This window comes from Lactuca sativa, chromosome 8 (genome assembly GCF_002870075.4).
Source record: "Lactuca sativa cultivar Salinas chromosome 8, Lsat_Salinas_v11, whole genome shotgun sequence".
Lineage (NCBI taxonomy): Eukaryota > Viridiplantae > Streptophyta > Magnoliopsida > Asterales > Asteraceae > Lactuca > Lactuca sativa.
This window is the reverse complement of record NC_056630.2, coordinates 183,318,892-183,338,800: the sequence shown is the minus strand read 5'-3', so window position 1 is coordinate 183,338,800 and position 19,909 is coordinate 183,318,892. Positions and strand designations below refer to the sequence as shown.

The following is a 19,909-nucleotide window of genomic DNA, read 5'->3' as shown; positions in this document are numbered from 1 at the left end:
ATCTACATCATAGTCATCTTGAAAAGCTTCTTGAGGTAAAAAGCTTGGATCTTTCTGATGGGTTTTGGTCATAAGAACATCCTATGTGCTCATACAAACCCTAATGCTTTGATCTAGGTTTCTCTATTGTACATGCAAGTTATCCAAGACTATAAACCCTAATTCTAGCATACAAGTAATCATATTAACATAAGAATGGGTTTAGATCATACCTTGATTGTTATATAGCAATAACAATCCCAAATCCTTCTTCTATTGACTTTAGAAAGCTTAGAGTCACAAATGTCACTCCTCTAATGGTTCACAAACACCAAGAGCAAGAGGATGAGGAGGAGAGAGGATGGAGGCTGCCCAAAAATGTGTGAAACCCTAGAATAAGTCTTAGCCACGTTTTTGGGTCATAAGGGATGTATATATATAGGAGGCTATTAGGGTTATCTAACAAGGAAACCCTAATTTGGATGCTTAAGCCCTAAGCAACCCATGGATCCCTATCCTTAACACCTTGGACGATTTCTTATGGGCTTCCCCATAGAATTCGTCCACTCCTTAATATAAGGCAATCCATGGCCCAAATTTCAATTATCTTATAATTACAATTCCAGTCCCTTAAGTTTAATTAATCTCTTTTAGTCACAAAACTAATTACCAATTAATTCTTGACTAATATTAATTAAACAATATGATTTTTCCTTTAATATATTATTCCCATAATATATTAATAAATCATATTTAATCCTTTCTCTCCATAATTCATCCTATCAAGTTGCTTTGGTGAAGGCAACCCAAAAGGACCATGCACCATCGGGTCAAGTACATACCAAAATAGTTATGGACTTAGACACTAATCCAACAGTCTCCCACTTGGATAAGTCTAATAACTATTATGCGTATGACTTCAGATCCTGATCTGCAATCATAGCTTTCCAAAGCTGTTGTCAACTCTGATCCTATCAGATACACGTGTCCTTTAGATAAGGGATCATATATTCCTCCATTCTAAATATCGTATGAGACATGATTTCTAATCATTCTCTCTGTACTATTTCTCGAATTACGATTTATGACGACTGACTAATTGAACAAATCAAATTAGCCCTAGCCCGGCCGAGCATTTACGTTTGTCATCACTAAATCATCGAGGGGTCCAAAGATATCGCTTTTATCCTACTTTGGATATAAGGAACGGATAAATTTTGATTCAATGCTCGCTTGCACTCACTCACCGAATCACACACAACAATATGTTTTATAACACCAAGTTACTAGTGCGTTTACATATTATCAATGTGCAACCGATTTGCAAGATACAACTCACACATCTCGGTTTCAAGAATATAAGATGTTATCGTCTCACCAATCACTCGTGATACAATTCATGGAGTGATCCAAGTGAACGTGGGTTTAATCCAATGCTCAAATCATATTCATAAGCACTCATGAACGTTGCAGCAAACATTTGCTTATGTCTAATATTCTTTTAGACAATCCACACACCAATTCACGACAGTCTTCATTCATAACTACTTCCAACATATGAACGACTGTGGCCTGTTCGAATAATTTGACTATTCTCAACCAATTAAATTATTCAGGAAGTCAAAACATGCAAAGTGAAACACAAGAATAATACTAATCCCATATGGCCTCAACCCTTTGAGCATAAATAAAACACCTTTTATTTATCATCATATCGATTACTCATTATTTGTCGTTTCGGGTAATCAACTTCTTACTTGAATTATTACACTTGTCCCATGCTCTTAGCATGCACACAATGTTTACCTATGGGTCTTACTTTGTGAAATAGATCAAATTGAACATATTTCTAATCATTCTCATTTCACAACTCCTAATCCCTTTCCATAAGTAAAAGAATATCAAATTCTTGCCACTTATAGAATATATTAGATTCTAACATTTTATGCAATGATCCTTTCATAATGTCACTGCACCAAAGTCACAAAGACTATTGCCAATGATATTACAAAGTCCTCTATCGGAAATTGTTACAATACAATTCCTTAGATTTTCAATATTCAATTCCCAATATGGAAACGTTTCCATATTTTCCATATGAGAACTCATTCTTAATAGAATCTTATCTATTCATAATAATGTCGATATGGTCCATCCAATATGGAAACATTTCCATATTTTCCAATACTATACTTCCAACTACTCACAAGCGACCAATCCTAAACGAACTTTGGATTGTCCTTTGATAGTTGTTTAATTATCTTAGTCAAAACCGATTCTTGTCCTTTTTCCCTCTAAATGCGCTAGACATTTGGAAAATTTTATAATGGTCAAGTATTATAGCCTATGCAATCGATCCTATACCCGAAGCGTATGGGACACAATGCATAATGTCTTACATAAAGATTTGATACTTCATCAATCTTGTGCCATAATATTTTATTTGCTATGTTCTCAAAATTCGAATTGTGAAGAGGAATGCCGTAATCATAATCGAAATTTTAAGAACACACTATATACCTTTGACTAAGTTTATTAACATTCCACAACCTAAGCCTTTAGATTTGAAATGAAGCATAATATTCTCTCCCTTAATTATAGCAAAACAATTATTCCATCCTTACAACTTTGCAAAGAATGACTCTTGTTTTCTATAATTAATATTGCCAACTTGCAATACTTTCCTTAATAATCATACAATCATAACATTTATGCTCCCACTATCATGATGATTATTATAAACATAACATTTATGCTCCCACTAGCTTTGACATGTATTCGGAAACAACTTAACTTTCAGAAAATTAATACCTATTGAATTTCTTAAGTCCTTGTTTCTAATACTTAATGCTTTGCTAATCTTTTATCAAGGCTTCTTAAACTTATACACCCTTGTCTTAGATAGCTCATATGTGTGTCTAAACAATTCGGTCTAATTGCCAAACCTCACAATTCAAATCATGGAAAGGGATACCGTAACCATAATCGAATTCGAGAATACAATTTTCACAATCACTATCCTTTTAAAATCTCTCTTAGTGAAAGCAATTCCTCACAATCATTTTCATGAAGGAGGGAATCTTATGACACTTAGATTTTAATGGTGTATGCGTTCTTATCCATGTGAATTCATCAAAATCAAAATTTACGACAAATTCAAGCTCATATGGACCGAACTTCCTTAATCTTAATTTTTTGCCTTATGGTAGCACAGCTACCCACCATGTCTTCCAAGTAGTCAAGCAGCTCACCCTTTTCTATCAATGTACTTTTCATTGATCAAGGTCCTTTCCTTTTATGCATTCAAATGAGAACTCATGGAACTGACATGCATAATTAACTCAATTGGAGTGGCACGGAAATAATGTCAACACGATAGGTTGTAAACCTCAACTCGTGTGCTAGTGATGATCGATAAGGTCTATTTTGATTTGTTCTTGAAACCTTTCAAGACCATTAAGACTCCCACTCACTCCTTGACATATAAGATTCTCTTGTCAATAACCATTTCTTGACAAACAAATATTCAAGAGTTTGTGTAGTTTTTATCAAAACACTTCATAAATTGGTTCGAGTTGGTCTTTGTCTTATCCAAGACATCACAACTTTCCACATTTGATGAATGTTATAAACCTTTTAATACTTGTCACTTATTGTCACAATCTTAACTCTAAGACTTGTTTTGGAACGAAGTATGATTGACTTCTTGATTTAACCATTTCTTCAATTCTTGATTCCTCTTCTTAGACATACAATTGTACTAAGACTCTCTTAGAGGATCAATTGAGATATGGTTCTTAATCATTAAGACCTATCATAAAGCATAAAAGGTACTCTCCCTTCTTCTTAGAATGGAGAAACTTTTATCTTTTTGCCTACTTGATTCTTCTTATTCGTTCTGTTATTGATTTAAACTTTTTCAATCAATTCATAATTACACCTAATCTTATGGGTATAATCATATTTACTAAACTTTTAGTAAAACATGACGAATATCTTTGTTACTCTTATGGTGGACTTGATCAACATGCAACTTTGTGTATTCGATCTCCTAGTCCTTCACTTGACACTTTGTCAATGAATTAGTCTAATTTCCAAATATGAAATTTCTCATTCATCGTGCAACCAAGTTGCATGATTCCAAGTTTCTGTCCAATTGAAACTTGGGTGATGAGAAACTTTCCTTATTCGGTAAATTCTTCAACATTTCCACAAATAACATAATAAAAACTAAATCCATTATTGCTAATAATAGAAACATTCAAACGCCATTGTAAGGATAAATAAATAATATAAAATCAAAATTTATTTTATTGTGGAAAAATTTTGTCCTTACAATGCAATTCATTGAAAAACTATGCTAATACATCTTTCTTAGCAATCTAATTCTAACTCTAAGTAGTAGCTCAAGAATCTAATCTTTGAGAAATGCGATCGAAATCCATTCCTTCACGGTTAGATTCTGCTCACTTCTTCCCTTAAGCTTCCTTTCTTTTCTTCGATCCTACAAAACATCAATTGTAATCTTCTCACATTATGTATTAAGAATCTAGAATAGAAGCTTAAAAGAGTTAGTTAATGGATTTTACCTATATTATAGCCATACGTTTCGACTCTCCCATCTCTTAGATCTCCTAGGTAAATGGGGCAGCTTCGTCTCCAATGCCCTTTCTCTTGGCATTAAAAACAAATTGACACTTTTGGAACATGACATGGAACTACTTCAGACATTGCCTTTCTCTTATGATCAAACTTTTCGATCATAGCATGTCTTTTCCATTGTCTATATCCATAGAGGTCTTGAAGGCAGATTAACTAATCAACTTTGTTTTTCTATTGCACCAAACCATTGCTGATTCAGCAACAATAAGCATATAGGTGAGATCTATAAGGGTCACGTCGCGGTTCATCATATAGTACTCTCTTACGAACTCACTATATAGGTTAGGAAGTGACTGAAGAACCCAATCAACAGCCATTTCCTCACAGACAACGTATCCCAACATTCTTAACCTATCAATGTGTGAGTTCATCCCTAGGACGTGTGCACACACCGACTTTCCTTCTTTATGTTTACTTGCCAAAAGGGCTTGAGTGATCTTGAACTTTTCAAGCCTTTGAACTTGTGGGTTAGGGAGAATAATTGGAGGAGGTGGGGGAAGTGAAGCATGATTTCTTGTTCCTTGATCGAATCGTGGAATATCATCTTCATGTGGAAAGCTTGTTCCACGGGATTTGGGAAGACCATAGTTGTCGAACTTTGACATCTACAAAACGGGAGAAAACGAATTCAAGTTAGTTGATTGATTGAGTCCTTAGTAAATCACCCAAATGAGATACAAAGGCTAGGACCCAACACAATATTCTACAACTCGGGAGAGGGATGCCGTAACCGAAATTGCAAAACATTTGAAGGTAAGTGAATGACGATTCACTAATTTCCACCATGAAAAACGAAAAAGAAATTTAAGTTTTAAATCTATGAAAACTCCTAGATCCTATGAGATTCATTGAACATTTCAATGGCATGTTTAAATCTCGATATGCCCCTCTTGTTTGTGACTGGGATGCCGAGGATCACAAAGCGGGTGTGAATAACCATGAAAACTACATGGTGCCCCCACATATTACAGTCACCTATTCGATGTGCCGGTAAACCACACACGCTCCACCGAACTATGAAAAACATTGAGTCACCCTTTGCTACCTTTGTTTAGAACCATTTAGTGGGCCGGTAAACCACACACGCTCCACTAACGTCTTCACAAGGGTACAAATTGTAATTTCATGGAATTGCATCAATTCACTTTGCCTAAGTAACTAAGATTGGGAATTTGAAAAACATTTAGTTACTTTAGTAATTCATTATACTTATAATGGAAGGTTTCATCCTATCCTACCCGTTCGGCTAACGACCCTCCACTAGTCAAGAGTGCGGTGGGTAAGAGTGGATACCCATTCAATCGCCATTTTATAGGCAATTTCCTTAAACACCCCTTATAGACCAGCTTCGTGAATGAGGCCTACTAACGGTAAGACTGACTTTTACTCATACATATATATAATGTTAGACTTTTAATGTTATATATATAGTATAGGGTGTATTTTATACTTTTAAAATACTAGGTGGTCCAATTTAATAATTATACTTTTAATTTAATTAAATTATATACCAAGACTTTATGGATTTACTAAATCTCATTTAATTATACACCTTAATTAATTAATAAAACCATAAGAGTGTGATTTGAACTTTTCAAAACAATACTAGGGTTTTAGAATTTAACATTCTTAAATTAAACTTTTAATCAACTTTTAAATTCCAAAACTTGAGGGCAAGTTTTGAAACATTTCAAAATATTAAGGTTTAGAATTTAAATATATATCAAAATTAAACTTTTAATCAAATTTTAAATTCCAAAACTTGAGGGAAAGTTTTGAAACCTTTTTCAAAACATTAAGGTTTCAACTTATTTAAATTTCAAAACAACAAAACTTTTGAGGTCAAATTTAAACTATAAAACCTAAAGGGGAAAATATGAAACATTTCATAACACAAGGATCAAATAACAAATAATCTAAATTAACATTTAATCATATAATTATCCATATTTGATTTATTTAATGATTTCTTGCAAAACAATTTACCAATTTAATCAAAATAATTAATCAATTATCACATAAGGAAACAAATATTTTATTAATTGATAAATATCTTCAATTAGATCAAGAATATATTCATATATATCAAAAAATTCGATTTATATTGATCTAATATGATAAGGCAAGTATCCTCAAGCAAAAACAGCAAGAAATCCCGGTTCTCCCTCATTCTGACCAGCCGACTCGTCGAGTCAGGCATGGACTCGTCGAGTCAGCATGAACTCGGCGAGTTCATCTAGAGACTCGGCGAGTTCAGCAACCAGAACCACAAAAAACGAATTTTTTTTCAACATATAAGGCATCAATACAATAGAAACCAATCTAGGCTCTGATACCACTGATGGGTTTTGGTCATAAGAACATCCTATGTGCTCATACAAACCCTAATGCTTTGATCTAGGTTTCTCTATTGTACATGCAAGTTATCCAAGACTATAAACCCTAATTCTAGCATACAAGTAATCATATTAACATAAGAATGGGTTTAGATCATACCTTGATTGTTATATAGCAATAACAATCCCAAATCCTTCTTCTATTGACTTTAGAAAGCTTAGAGTCACAAATGTCACTCCTCTAATGGTTCACAAACACCAAGAGCAAGAGGACGAGGAGGAGAGAGGATGGAGGCTGCCCAAAAACGTGTGAAACCCTAGAATAAGTCTTAGCCACGTTTTTGGGTCATAAGGGATGTATATATATAGGAGGCTATTAGGGTTATCCAACAAGGAAACCCTAATTTGGAAGCTTAAGCCCTAAGCAACCCATGGATCCCTTTCCTTAACGCCTTGGACGATTTCTTATGGGCTTCCCCATAGAATTCGTCCACTCCTTAATATAAGGCAATCCATGGCCCAAATTTCAATTATCTTATAATTACAATTCCAGTCCCTTAAGTTTAATTAATCTCTTTTAGTCACAAAACTAATTACCAATTAATTCTTGACTAATATTAATTAAACAGTATGATTTCTCCTTTAATATATTATTCCCATAATATATTAATAAATCATATTTAATCCTTTCTCTCCATAATTCATCCTATAAAGTTGCTTTGGTGAAGGCAACCTAAAAGGACCATGCACCATCGGGTCAAGTACATACCAAAATAGTTATGGACTTAGACACTAATCCAACACTTTCATCTTAGATCTCTAGATTTAGCTAGGGTTTTCTACCTTGTCCCTTTTTGGTTGATTTTGGACATCCATTGTAAGTTAAGCAACTCCAGGAGATGGGAAAGGAAGATCTGAGGTCCCCTGGTCCTTTGGTATCATAAAAATGGAAGCTTGATGGGAGATTTGGCCTCATGCATGGGTTAAAGACCTTAGAAAGGTCTTAATGGAGAAGTTGGGTGTGTATGAGACATGCAAAGGAAACAAATATTAAGCACTCAATGTAGAAAGTGCTAAAACTGGTTGTACGTCGAGCGTAACCCAGTGTACGTCGTGCGTAGTCCCAGGTCCCAGTATGTTGTGTGTACCAGGATGGTACGCCAAGCGTACACAGTATAGATTGGGCCGAATCTATTTGGGCCATTGAGATTTGGGCCTTAATTAATTATTAGACTTGGTTGTATTCTGTGAAATATGGGTCAGTCCATCTGATATGGGTCGTGGATATATTGGTTAGGCCTTATTGGGCCGAAAGGCCCACTAATGATTTTGGACTTGGACTTTGGGCCCATTAACAAGGAAAGGATAATTGGGCTCCATGGAAGGGGTTTGGAGTTTGGATTTTCTCTTGAATAATTAAAGGTCCTAACGTTGAGTAATATCATTTTCAGCACGGGAGGTTGTGGACGATCAGACGAGCAGCTTTTGTATTCGGCAGACGGAGTTGAGTCTCCTCACCATACCAATGGGTCTAAGGCACCAAGGTCGGACCATTTGATAATAGTTGATATACTTGAGAGTAGAGACTGGTAGTATGATTTTGTGATAATGTGTGGTAGAGACAGCCTCTATGGCTAGTAGTAGAGATAGCCTGTCAGGCTAGGGTAAAGGTAGCCGTTATAGCTTGCGGTAGAAATAATCGTAAGGTTAATGGTAGATAAATGGTAGAGATATCCGGATGGCTAGTGGTAGAGATAGCTTGATAGCTAAGATGATATGCACAATGTTGTAGAGTTTGCTCATAGCTGATGTGATATGTGATATGCGGTAGAGTTAGTTTACATGGATGAGATGATATGTGGCATGTGGCATGTGTGTGTGGGTATGCTCTGGGGAACTCACTAAGCTTTCGAGCTTATCATTTGTGGTTTTGTTTCAGGTACTTCTGAGCCCAAGGGCATGGGAAAGGCGTGATTGTGGCACGTACACTCTGTCTCTTTTTCACTGATATCTTTGGGGACACTCTGATGGCTTCTTTTAAATATTGTAATGAACATGAATTTGAAAACAATTATGATTGAGATTTCATGATTTATGCAAAAGTGATTGACTATTTTAAAATGAAAATTTTATTTGAAAATTTGGTTCGTTACAAGTTGGTATCAGAGCCTTGGTTTGAGAGATTTAAGCACACTCTTAAGTGTGTCGAGACTCAAACTAAGGAAATGATAAAATTGTTTTCAAAGTAACATAAAAGTTTTCTTTTGAAAATGAAAAGATGAGAGTGTAACACGCGTGATCAACCGAGCCATGTAAGTAGTTCCCCAACGTGTTTGCCATGTTATACTTATATATGAGCCTAGTTGATTATATGGAAACCTACTATGTGTATGCTTTTAAAATTGTATACGGTTAGGAGCTTATAACCTCAGAATGATTGATTTGGCCTTATTTCATGTTCCTTGTTTGGTTGTGGTCCTAGGGTAGAATCTTTTATTTGAAAGTCTATTTTATATTTTTTTTTTGTACAATTTGCATGCATAAAGGCAACCTGTTATGATTGGTCTAATTGATATGAATATGGTAAATCCTAGGACAACCTGGGATTAGTATATGCGGTAGTTGTGGGATATGGTTTGTCTGAGGGACGATTTGGAGTTACCAGGTAGAGTAGTGGGGAAAGGTACATGTAGGTGTGAAGGTAGTATTGGGCCCATACTACCGGAAACACAGGACCTGTACCCGACTGTAGCTAGCAGTCAGGTGCGGAATAGTCAGTCTCGTATAGATCTATACACTAAAGCCACGCTTTCCCTCCAGGAAATTCTGGTTCATATGGGTAGTCCTCCACTTAGTTAATGTTGTAAGCGACCAAGGACGTGTCTCCCAATTAAGTTGACGACTTTACGAGCAATTATATATAAGTGTTCTGTCCTTTCGTATGAAAATCTGATGTATGTTTTTGTAGAGTACAAATAATTATACTTAAATAATTATTAACCGTTGTACTTCTTTAGCAATGTGTGTTATAAACTAAATCTGTCATAGTTTATGCATTCAACCGTGTATGTATTTTGTATCTGTGAAATCGGTAATGAAATTCCCCAAACTATACCTATTATAGTTTGATTGTTATGTTTGTGAAACTGTTCTGAAAACTTATCCAATTAAATTTAGAAAACGTCCCTTATGCTCCGCATAATACAAAAGGGTTAAAGAATCTAAGTGCTTTATGAAACCGTTGATTTGTATAATATGCATAAGTTTTAATCTATTGAAAACGTTTATTGGCTTGTATTCCCTCCTGAGAACGTTTAAAAACCATAAAAGCGTATGGGTATGAACTCACTGTTTGACGTGGAATTCGTATGTAAGTCGATAGGAATGTTGAGTGTCAAATGGAGCCTCGGACACAAACAGATCCTATTTAACATATAGAATCACATATATGTATTAGGTTAGGGTGTAACACTATTAGTTATGGAAGGGAAACCACCTTAGGGAATAGGAAACACTTGAAACTAAGTGTTAGAATCACACGTGATTGATGATGGGAAGTTTGCGGCCGTAAAAGGGGTGTATGGTCATGGGTTTGCGGCCTAATAGGGTTTTCAGCCCAAGAGTTTGCGGCCCAGGTGTTTGTGGTCTAAGGGTTTACGGCCCAGGAGTTTACGGTCGTAAACACTCGATGAAAAGTGTGATTTGTGGTGTTTCTAGGTCCTTTCTAGCCTCTTGGAAGTGTTCTAAGTCCCATGCATAGCTAAAGGGGGTGTTTAAGGTCAATCCTTGACTAAATACTAGGGTTTATGGCCAATGAGGGGTGTACGGCCGTACTCATGTTTTTAGGTCGATTTCTAGGTGAAAAATCAAAGTTTTCTAGTAGATATCAAGCATAGGAGGTGGTTACTTACTACTAGGAAGCTTGGAATGAGGTTTTTAGCCACCAAGAACTAGTGTGTTCTTGGTGAGAGAGAAGATCTAGAAAATGATGAAATTTATGAGATAAGACATGGATTTATCACTAGAATAAGGATTTGCAACAGCAATCAAGATGGAAAAACACTTACATCTTGAGGATCTTAGAGAGAGTTCGATGGTAGAGAGAGAGTAGATAGAGAAAGTCTTTGGAGTGGGTAAAGGTTGAAATGAAGACTTAGTACCCTATTTATAGGGTAGAGTTTTCGGCCAAAGGGTGGGGTGGGGGTGTATGATCGTAAACTCGATTTTGCGGCTGTACACTCCTCTCGAAGGGGTGTTCGGCTCGAATGTTATGATATGACTTGGAAAAACTCGTTTTTGGACCCGAACCTTGATTGTACTGGGCTTAGAATAATTAATTAGACCCAAAATAATGTTGACAAGAGCAGAAATAAATTCCGAATTGATTTATTTTTTTAACGGTTTGAACGGAAGAAATTTCGGCTTGTCACACAGTACCCTGCGCGTACGCAGTACAGATTGGGCTGAATTTGTTTTGGGCCTTTGAGCTTTGGGCCTCAATTGATTATTGGACCTGGTTGTATTCTGTGAAATATGGTCCTGTCCATCTGATATGGTCATGGATATATTGGTTAGGCCTTGTTGGGCCGAAAGGCCCATTAATGATTTTGGACTTGGACTTTGGGCCCATTAACAAGGAAAGGATAATTGGGCTCCATGGAAGGGGTTTGGAGTTTGGATATTCTCTTGAATAATTAAAGGTCCTAACGTTGAGTAATATGATTTTTCAGCACGGGAGGTTGTGGACGATCAGACGAGCAACTTTTGTATTCGGCAGACAGAGGTGAGTCTCCTCACCATACCAATGGGTCTAAGGCACCAAGGCCGGCCCATTTGATAATAGTTGATATACCTGAGAGCAGAGACTGGTAGTATGATTTTGTGATAATGTATGGTAGAGACAGCCTCTATGGCTAGTAGTAGAGATAACCTGTCGGGCTAGTGTAGAGGTAATTGTTATAGCTCGCGGTAGAGATAACCGTAAGTTTAATGGTAGAGATATCCGGATGGCTAGTGGTAGAGATAGCTTGGTAGCTAAGATGATATGCACAATGTTGTAGAGTTTGCTCATAGCTGATGTGATATGTGATATGCAGTAGAGTTAGTTTACATGGCTGAGATGATATGTGTTATGTGGCATGCGTGTGTGGGTATGCTCTGGGGAACTCACTAAGCTTTCAAGCTTACCGTTTGTGGTTTTTTTTCAGGTACTTCTGAGCCCAAGGGCAAGGGCAAGGGTTGATGGCGGCGCGTGCACTCTGTCTCTTTTTCACTGATATGTTTGGGGACACTCTGATGGTTTCTTTTAAAAATTGTAATGAACATGAATTTGAAAACAATTATGATTGGGATTTCATGATTTATGCAAAAGTAATTGACTATTTTAAAATGAAAATTTTATTTGAAAATTTGGGTCATTACAAAAATGAACATAAAACATTCAACACATTTCATCTTATTTGAAATGCATTAAAATTGTTTTGACAAACATCGAAAAAATAGGGCCCAAAATATAATATGAAAATTTTTCATTAACATTACAAACCATTTTTTAGGTACACTAATTGATTCGTGAACAACAATCAGGGCAATCGGCTAATCGATACCCCCCAAAACATGATTACATGGCTAACCATACGAAATCAATAAAACCCCCAAATTAAGTCGTCATAAACACGTAAACTAACCAACATTACATATACTAAACCCACTAACACCATTACCACTGAAATCAAGAAAAAACCAACTAACGTTAGTATCTAATAAGACATCCACAAAACGATTTCGGTTGTCCATGAACCCACACTACTTCGAGGATCGATAAACCCAGCTCAAAACAACACCCACTCCAAGAATCAAAATCCACACACTGACATTGAACCTCTTCTGCATCATTGCCATCTGCTCCTTAACTTCGACGAGCTCCACAGTGAAGTCATTTCTCAGGTTTTCCATTTTGACCTGCATCTCCATAGCTAACAACTCGTTATCAATGGGTATGTCTAAGTCCGACGCATGTAATCCTCCGTACGAAAAGCTACCTGTTGAAGCCATGATCGTTGATAGGGATGGAATTTGTAAAGGGGGAAGGAAGATAAAGGGTATACAACTAATGCTCTGTAAGGGTAAGAAACTGAGTATATTTAACCTAAAAGGGGAATATGATCTTATATAAGGGGACTACAGGCCAGGTAATAACCCTTGCTCCCCAAGGGTTGTACGGTTCATGACACGTAAGCCTCCAATTGGACTGTGGTATCCTATGTGTAAGTCCACATCACCGCTAACCTAATATAAAGGGTTAAATGATATTTTAAAACAGTTATACATTACTTTATTACCATTATGTAACAAAAACAATTGAGTGACCTTTTAAACCAAAAATGACAAGTTTAATGGGCTAATATGACATTTACCAGAAATATAACATTCTCCACTTTTAATAAAGATAAATATATTTTATCTACTTTTTTGTTTATTTAAATTAAGATTCCCCGTAATAATTATTATAACTTTCAAAAATGTATTCCTACTTTTAATAAAGAAAAATACCGATATTTCTTGATTAATTATGAGATATTTTAATCAAAATATTATTATAAAACATTATGTCCATTATATTAAGTTAATTTTTCACATATTAATTAATTAATATAATAAAAAAGACTTTAGACCGTTTTGATTTATTAAGACGTATTTATTTACAGAATTTACATATTATACATATCTTTTGCTTCAAAATAATACTCATTTTTTATTTAACTTTAAAAAATAAAATTTTAAATTACACGTATGAAAAGATATTGAAAGATGAGATAATATAAAAACACAAATAAATTTTAAATTACAATTGAGTATGTTGTATGAATATGCTTCTATTGATAATTTTCCTTAGAGCATTTTCAACGTATATCATAGGTTAAAAATATTGTTATTTTACTATTTTATTTTTATTGACGTCTTATTAAATTGTTTCTCTAATGGTTAAGCTTTTTTATGATTTTTTTTTAATTTAACTATTTTATCATTATCTATCTAAAATATTATATAAAACTCTTTCATTTAACTAATTGTTTTTTAAACACATCATATTTTAATACTATGTATAAACATTCATTCACGTACAAGCAATTTACATATTACTATAGTTTATATTTATATATTATATATTTGTTTATATATAAATTTCAGATAAATAATAAAATAAATAAAAGTAAATCAAAGGTAGAAAATGAAATATTTTTAAAAAGAAAGAGATTAATTGTTCAAACATTTAAACTATATTGACCACTATGAGTAAAAAATCATGCACTCCAATGATGTTTAATTATTTTACCATTTAAACAATTAGTAATAACATATAAAAAAACCATCGTTGGAGATGCTTTTATATTTTTGCTACAATATAATAGTATAAAACATGTTTTCCTTTTAAATTTACCATATCAAGAATGATTGGGAATATAATCAAAATAAAAACCATTTGCATTATTAATTTAACAATATCTCCTTTATATTGAATATGTCCTTCATATTGTTTTATTGGAACCCATATGATTATTTTCAAACTTTATACCCGCGTGATCATTATAGATTAAGTAATATTCGTCTCATCTACATACTTATTTTCTATCGTATATTATTTTATATATTAACATAAAAAACAATTTATATGCATTTTATATATTAACATAATAAAGATATAAATTAAAAATATATAAAAGAAATATAGATTAAATCATTTGCCTATATAAAATATGGTAAATTGAATTAATAAATATGAAATCTTTTGAAAATATATGAGCTTCCACACATCTTCAAGTTTACGAAAGGTTGATTGTCACACTTTACCATGACAACATGCATTTTTTTGTATGTTTTATTGTCATCACTTATTTCAACTCACCAATTATCTTTTTTATTTATCCTTTATTTGTCTTCTTTTTTATCCTATATTGTAAAATATAGAGATATTAAGTCATTTGTCAAGAGTGTCAATTTTCTTTTGTAAATGAAACTATTTTGTACATTATAATTTATATAACGTTTCTTGCATAAATTTGTTAAAATACAATGTTATAATAATATAAAAGTTGAGTTTTCATTTTATTAAAATAAAATAAAAATTCATTTTATAATCTCAATCGCATAAGAAATACACTTAACATAAAACTTCACATAAAAACATACGAACATAATATTATATTTCTTATTAAATTCAATCTGAACATTTCAAAGAACAAGAATTGAAAGAGAAATCAAGTTGTTACTTAAACAACCCGAAGGTATTGGGGATCTAGATCCAGAATTTCGGTAGTGATGTCTTGATAAATAGAACAAATAAACTGAAGAAGGAGATAGATGGTTGCGGTGAGGAAAGGATGTGTTGGTTGCTCTAAAAAATAGTTGAAAAAGTGGCGGCGGTGGCATCAATGGATACTTCAACGACTATAGGAGACGAGATTGAAGAGGGAAAGGCGTCAATCTATGATAGAGATGGACTTTCGGTCGTCGAATTCAAAGATGGACAATGGAGGTTATGAAGTTGGATCTAGTGCTCATACGGTGGTTAGTCGTAATGATGGTTGGCGGTGACGAATCAGGTTGTAAAAGTGGTGTGATGAAGGAGACAGAAGCTGAAGAGTTAGGGCTTATGAGGTGTGTTTGTATGTTATCAATCACGAGTCCATGAATCCTTTACAAATCAAAGATTCATATTAAACACATTGGCAATCCATGTGACAGCCATGAAAGCAATCCGTGTCATTTTATCTTTTAAGACAGTTGTGCTCCACATTGTTGTATATTCTACAAAATAAATTGTATTTAAGAGTTTTTGCTTAAAAACATGTAACTTGTATTTTAGAGTTTTTCCTTAAATGTTTTATAAGTAGTAAAGATTAGGGGATATCAAAGAGGTGCTAGTCATTTCTAATATGTATTTATAAGTGGAGTGAATCGACAATGATTCATACCCTACCTATTTAATAAAAAGGTTGACGGGTACGAGTCGTAAATAGTTAAATGGATCGAACTCTGAGATCCAAATCTGTAAAATTTTTACAAGTTTGGACTAAATCATGATCAAATCTGCTCCATTAACAGATCTACTTATAATATTGGCAATTGACCTTAGATAGAATCATACTTACAATATAGGCAACATAGTTTAAATAACAACATACTTAAAATTTAGGCAATATATTTCAAATAACAACATACTTACATTTTATACGATAACTAACATAAACGTCCAAAAGTCATCAGATAACAAAGGACATGTTTCGCACCGAGCTTTTAAGAGTTTTTTGGGAGTTTTTTGCTTTTAACTTTTAAGAAAAAAACTTGTGAGAAAGAAAAAGATTTGTTTGACAGTAGACTTTTAGCTTTTATTTTAAACAAAATGTTTTGAATCCAAAAGCTACGTCAAATAACTTTTGAATGATTTTAGTTTTTCTGGACTTCTAGTTTTTAGTTTTTAACTAATTGTCTGATTTTACATATTTAAAGGCTAACAATTACTTTGTCAAATACTTCTATATACATAAAAACTACAACTTTCAACTAGTATCTAATTTTGCCAAAAACACTCGGTAACTATTTAGGTGGTAACTATAATATACATATATAATAAAGCATAAAATATAATGGTTAGAAATTCATCTAAAGTAACTAACTTAAACACAATAAACCTAAATTATTTTTTGTACATATAATAACTAAATAAACGTCAAAGTTTTATCCAATAATCCATCCTCAAGCAATTAGCATACTCAATACTCATCTATAAACATGTTATATTAATAAATTTAGCATGAACTCGTCCATAAACAATTGGCATAAAGTACATCCATATACATATAATTAAACAAGACAATTTCATTCATAAACCGTGAAGATAAACAATTTATGTCCACAAACAACCAACATAAACCGAGTAAGGACTAAGGATAGGGGATGGGTGATTTCCCTGAAATCAACGAGGAGAGAGACAGGCGTGTTGGACGAGTTTTCTACTGGGATCCTCAATTTACACTATTATTACTTGCGTCTATTACTTCATGCATTTATCCCCAAGATGTGTCTCATAATCTAGTACGTACTCTTTATATTTTTTTAAATTAATTATCACAACTGACGTGCCTAACTTTATAAAGATTTTGAATATGCGTTCATATAAGAAAAGAGATTAATTACGTAACAAAAAAACAAAAAATCAATATATTCTCAAGACCCACCGGTGACACACCCGTTAAATATCTCAATGGTGTCGCCTTGTGCGACTTGATGCCATCTGAAAGATTGATCTTCTTCCATGACATTTTGTTTGTATATAAAGAAATATCCTTCTTCTGGTAAACGGAACCCTACCCCTTGACTTCTCACCTTCTGCAACTCCTTCCTCAATTCTCCCACATTACTCAGTGGATTCACCTCCAATGTAATCTTATCCCCGCATTTTGACATCACATTTACCTTCAATTTCTTTGAGCAATTATTATGTCCCATCAAATTCATGCTTAGATTACAAAGCGCGGTTGCAGTTGTGGTTGTGGTGGTTGTCGTTATTGTCATCATAGGCGTAGGCGTAGGTGGCTTAAGTGTAATCTCAACTTCTGAACCATCAACAATTTGACACTCATGTAATGTCTTATGATCATGCAATTCATTCCCATTTGCATGAATAATCATTCTGCTAAATGGGATTCCTTCCATTTCGTTGATCTTCTCTTTCAACTTCAAAACTGAATCATTCGGGTCCATTTCAATTGCTACTCCGAAGGTTTTCAAGAAAAGTTTGATCTTCTGGGAGGAAGAACAGGAAGCCGGTGAAAACGTTTCTTCGATTTTGACCTTGGTAATGGTGATGGCGGTGGTGGTTATGTGTGGTGGTGGTTGTTGAGGATCCGTGGTGGGGCTGGTGGTGGTGGTGGTACTTTTGGTGGGACTGTTGATCATAAGCTTAAGGTGTGAGCTATCAAAGATGTTGGAGTTGTGAATGTTGAGATCGTCGGGTAGGATTCTTCCTTTGAACATTAGGGTTTGTTCATGAACTGGAATACCATGATACTTTGTCACTTTTTCTTTGATTTCTTTCATTGTATCAAAGTAGCCAACTTCAATGCAGAAAGGCATGCCTTTTTCGAGTTCAAAATACAACTCCATCATTCACTACAACACGAAGTGTTTGTGTTTAAAGGTCTCGAATGTCTAAAATGGAAGAGTAGAAGTAGAACCATTAGAAATAAAAGAGCAAATTCTTAACAGATGCAACACTCAAGTAAGTGTGTGTGTATGTGTGTCTATGTGTGTGAGGATTTTACGGATCAAGTAATATTTAGGAGATGAATATCGTTTGGATGCGTAGAGATTGTAGGGGAGTTTGACCCATTCATTTCTTTGATAGTTGCGGTATATATATCTCAAATGGGCACTGATTTATCCACCACATTTTTTAATTCATCCACAGAAAAAAAAAAAAAAATTAGAGTTACGAACAAATATATCCTCAATTAATTTCAAGATATATAATTAAGATAGGAAAATCGCACGTTTGGAAAATCCAAACCAAGCATAACCCACAACTCACAATTTTATGTAATGCCTATTTTTTTGTTACGTAACTTCATGAAAATGCATATGCCGCATTAATAATTTAATATCCACTTGATTATCATGACAAGCCATTTACGTTGAACTTTATAAAACTTGATAAACAATTATAGATGTACTTGGAATGATACATTCTTTGTTATGTGATTAGTTTGTATAAATATGTGATTAGTTTGTATAAATGAAAATTAATATTTTTAGAAAGTAGGTATCCCGTATCCAGGTTCGAAACCGGTTCTAACGGTTTCAGGATGGGCCTAAGAGCCCGTGTAACCGGATCCAGTTTCATCTTTTCAAAAATTACTAAAGAGTGTATGAGATTTCTATTACGTTAAAGGATATGGGGTATTTATTCGAGATCTAAAAAAAAGACAAATATGACACGTTGTAATGTGATCGAGACGGTTTCTATGATAAATTTTGATTTAATATGCATTAAAAATGTTAAAGTTTATATAATTGATGTAGAATTGGTGGTGTAAAAGATGGCCAAGGAAGAAAAGTGTTGGAAGTACTAAATAGGTATAAATGTTAAAAGACATCGGTGGTATATTCAATAGGCAGAGAATTAAAGTTTATACTTGTTATTTTTTTTAATATTCATAAATTAACAAATTAAAATAAAAGATATAGTTATAAGAGAAAACTAAATTACGACCCGCGTAAAATGCGGGGAACATATAAAAATATACATGTAAAGGTATAAAAAAGTTGGCACTATAAAAAAAATAAAGTAACATAAACATATATAGTATTATTGCTAACATTTAAATGCTTGAAAGAAAACAAAGAAACACTTGAATATCTATAATAGTTGAAGGACCTCTTTGTAAAAATAATTTTTTGTTTTATTAGTTGGACAATCTTCCTCGTAATATATGAGTACCTTCAATCCCTTTTTACTTGTGATGCGGGAAATAAAAAATATATAACTGAAAATGAGTGAAGACGAGCTTATGCAAGTATAATCCAACATTTGATAATTATTGTCATTGACTTTTGTTAATGGCCATAACAAAATAAGCTACTATGGGGAATTGCCTCCGCTAAAAACGAAATGAGATTCTTTTATTAAACGGAGTTAAATTCATGCAAAGTATATAAGTATTCTCGATAAAGAATATAACATATATGATTCAGGCTTCAATGGCGTTTCTTCCAAGCCTAACAATCTATAATCTAGTATCATTGCATATCTTTTGGTTTGATCAATATTACAAAGTAATATGACTGGAACATCAATTTTTAGTGTAAGATTATGGTTGGAAATTCTAGATGTCTTAAAATCATTCAACATAACTGAAGAGTAGATTGATTCC

General features: G+C 33.8%; 1 protein-coding gene across 1 annotated transcript; it reads right to left on the bottom strand.

Annotated features, from left to right (window-relative positions):
- Nucleotides 1-17,204: 17,204 nt before the first annotated feature.
- LOC111881796 (uncharacterized) lies at nucleotides 17,205-18,391 on the bottom strand. Its single transcript, XM_023878190.3, has one exon. It carries the CDS (start codon nucleotides 18,144-18,146, stop codon nucleotides 17,205-17,207), a length of 942 nt encoding a protein of 313 aa, XP_023733958.1. The 5' UTR covers nucleotides 18,147-18,391.
- Nucleotides 18,392-19,909: the final 1,518 nt, after the last annotated feature.

Bases quoted from the DNA above. Each gene is read 5' to 3' on its own strand.
- LOC111881796 (XM_023878190.3), bottom strand. From the start codon at position 18,146: ATGATGGAGTTGTATTTTGAACTCGAAAAAGGCATGCCTTTCTGCATT.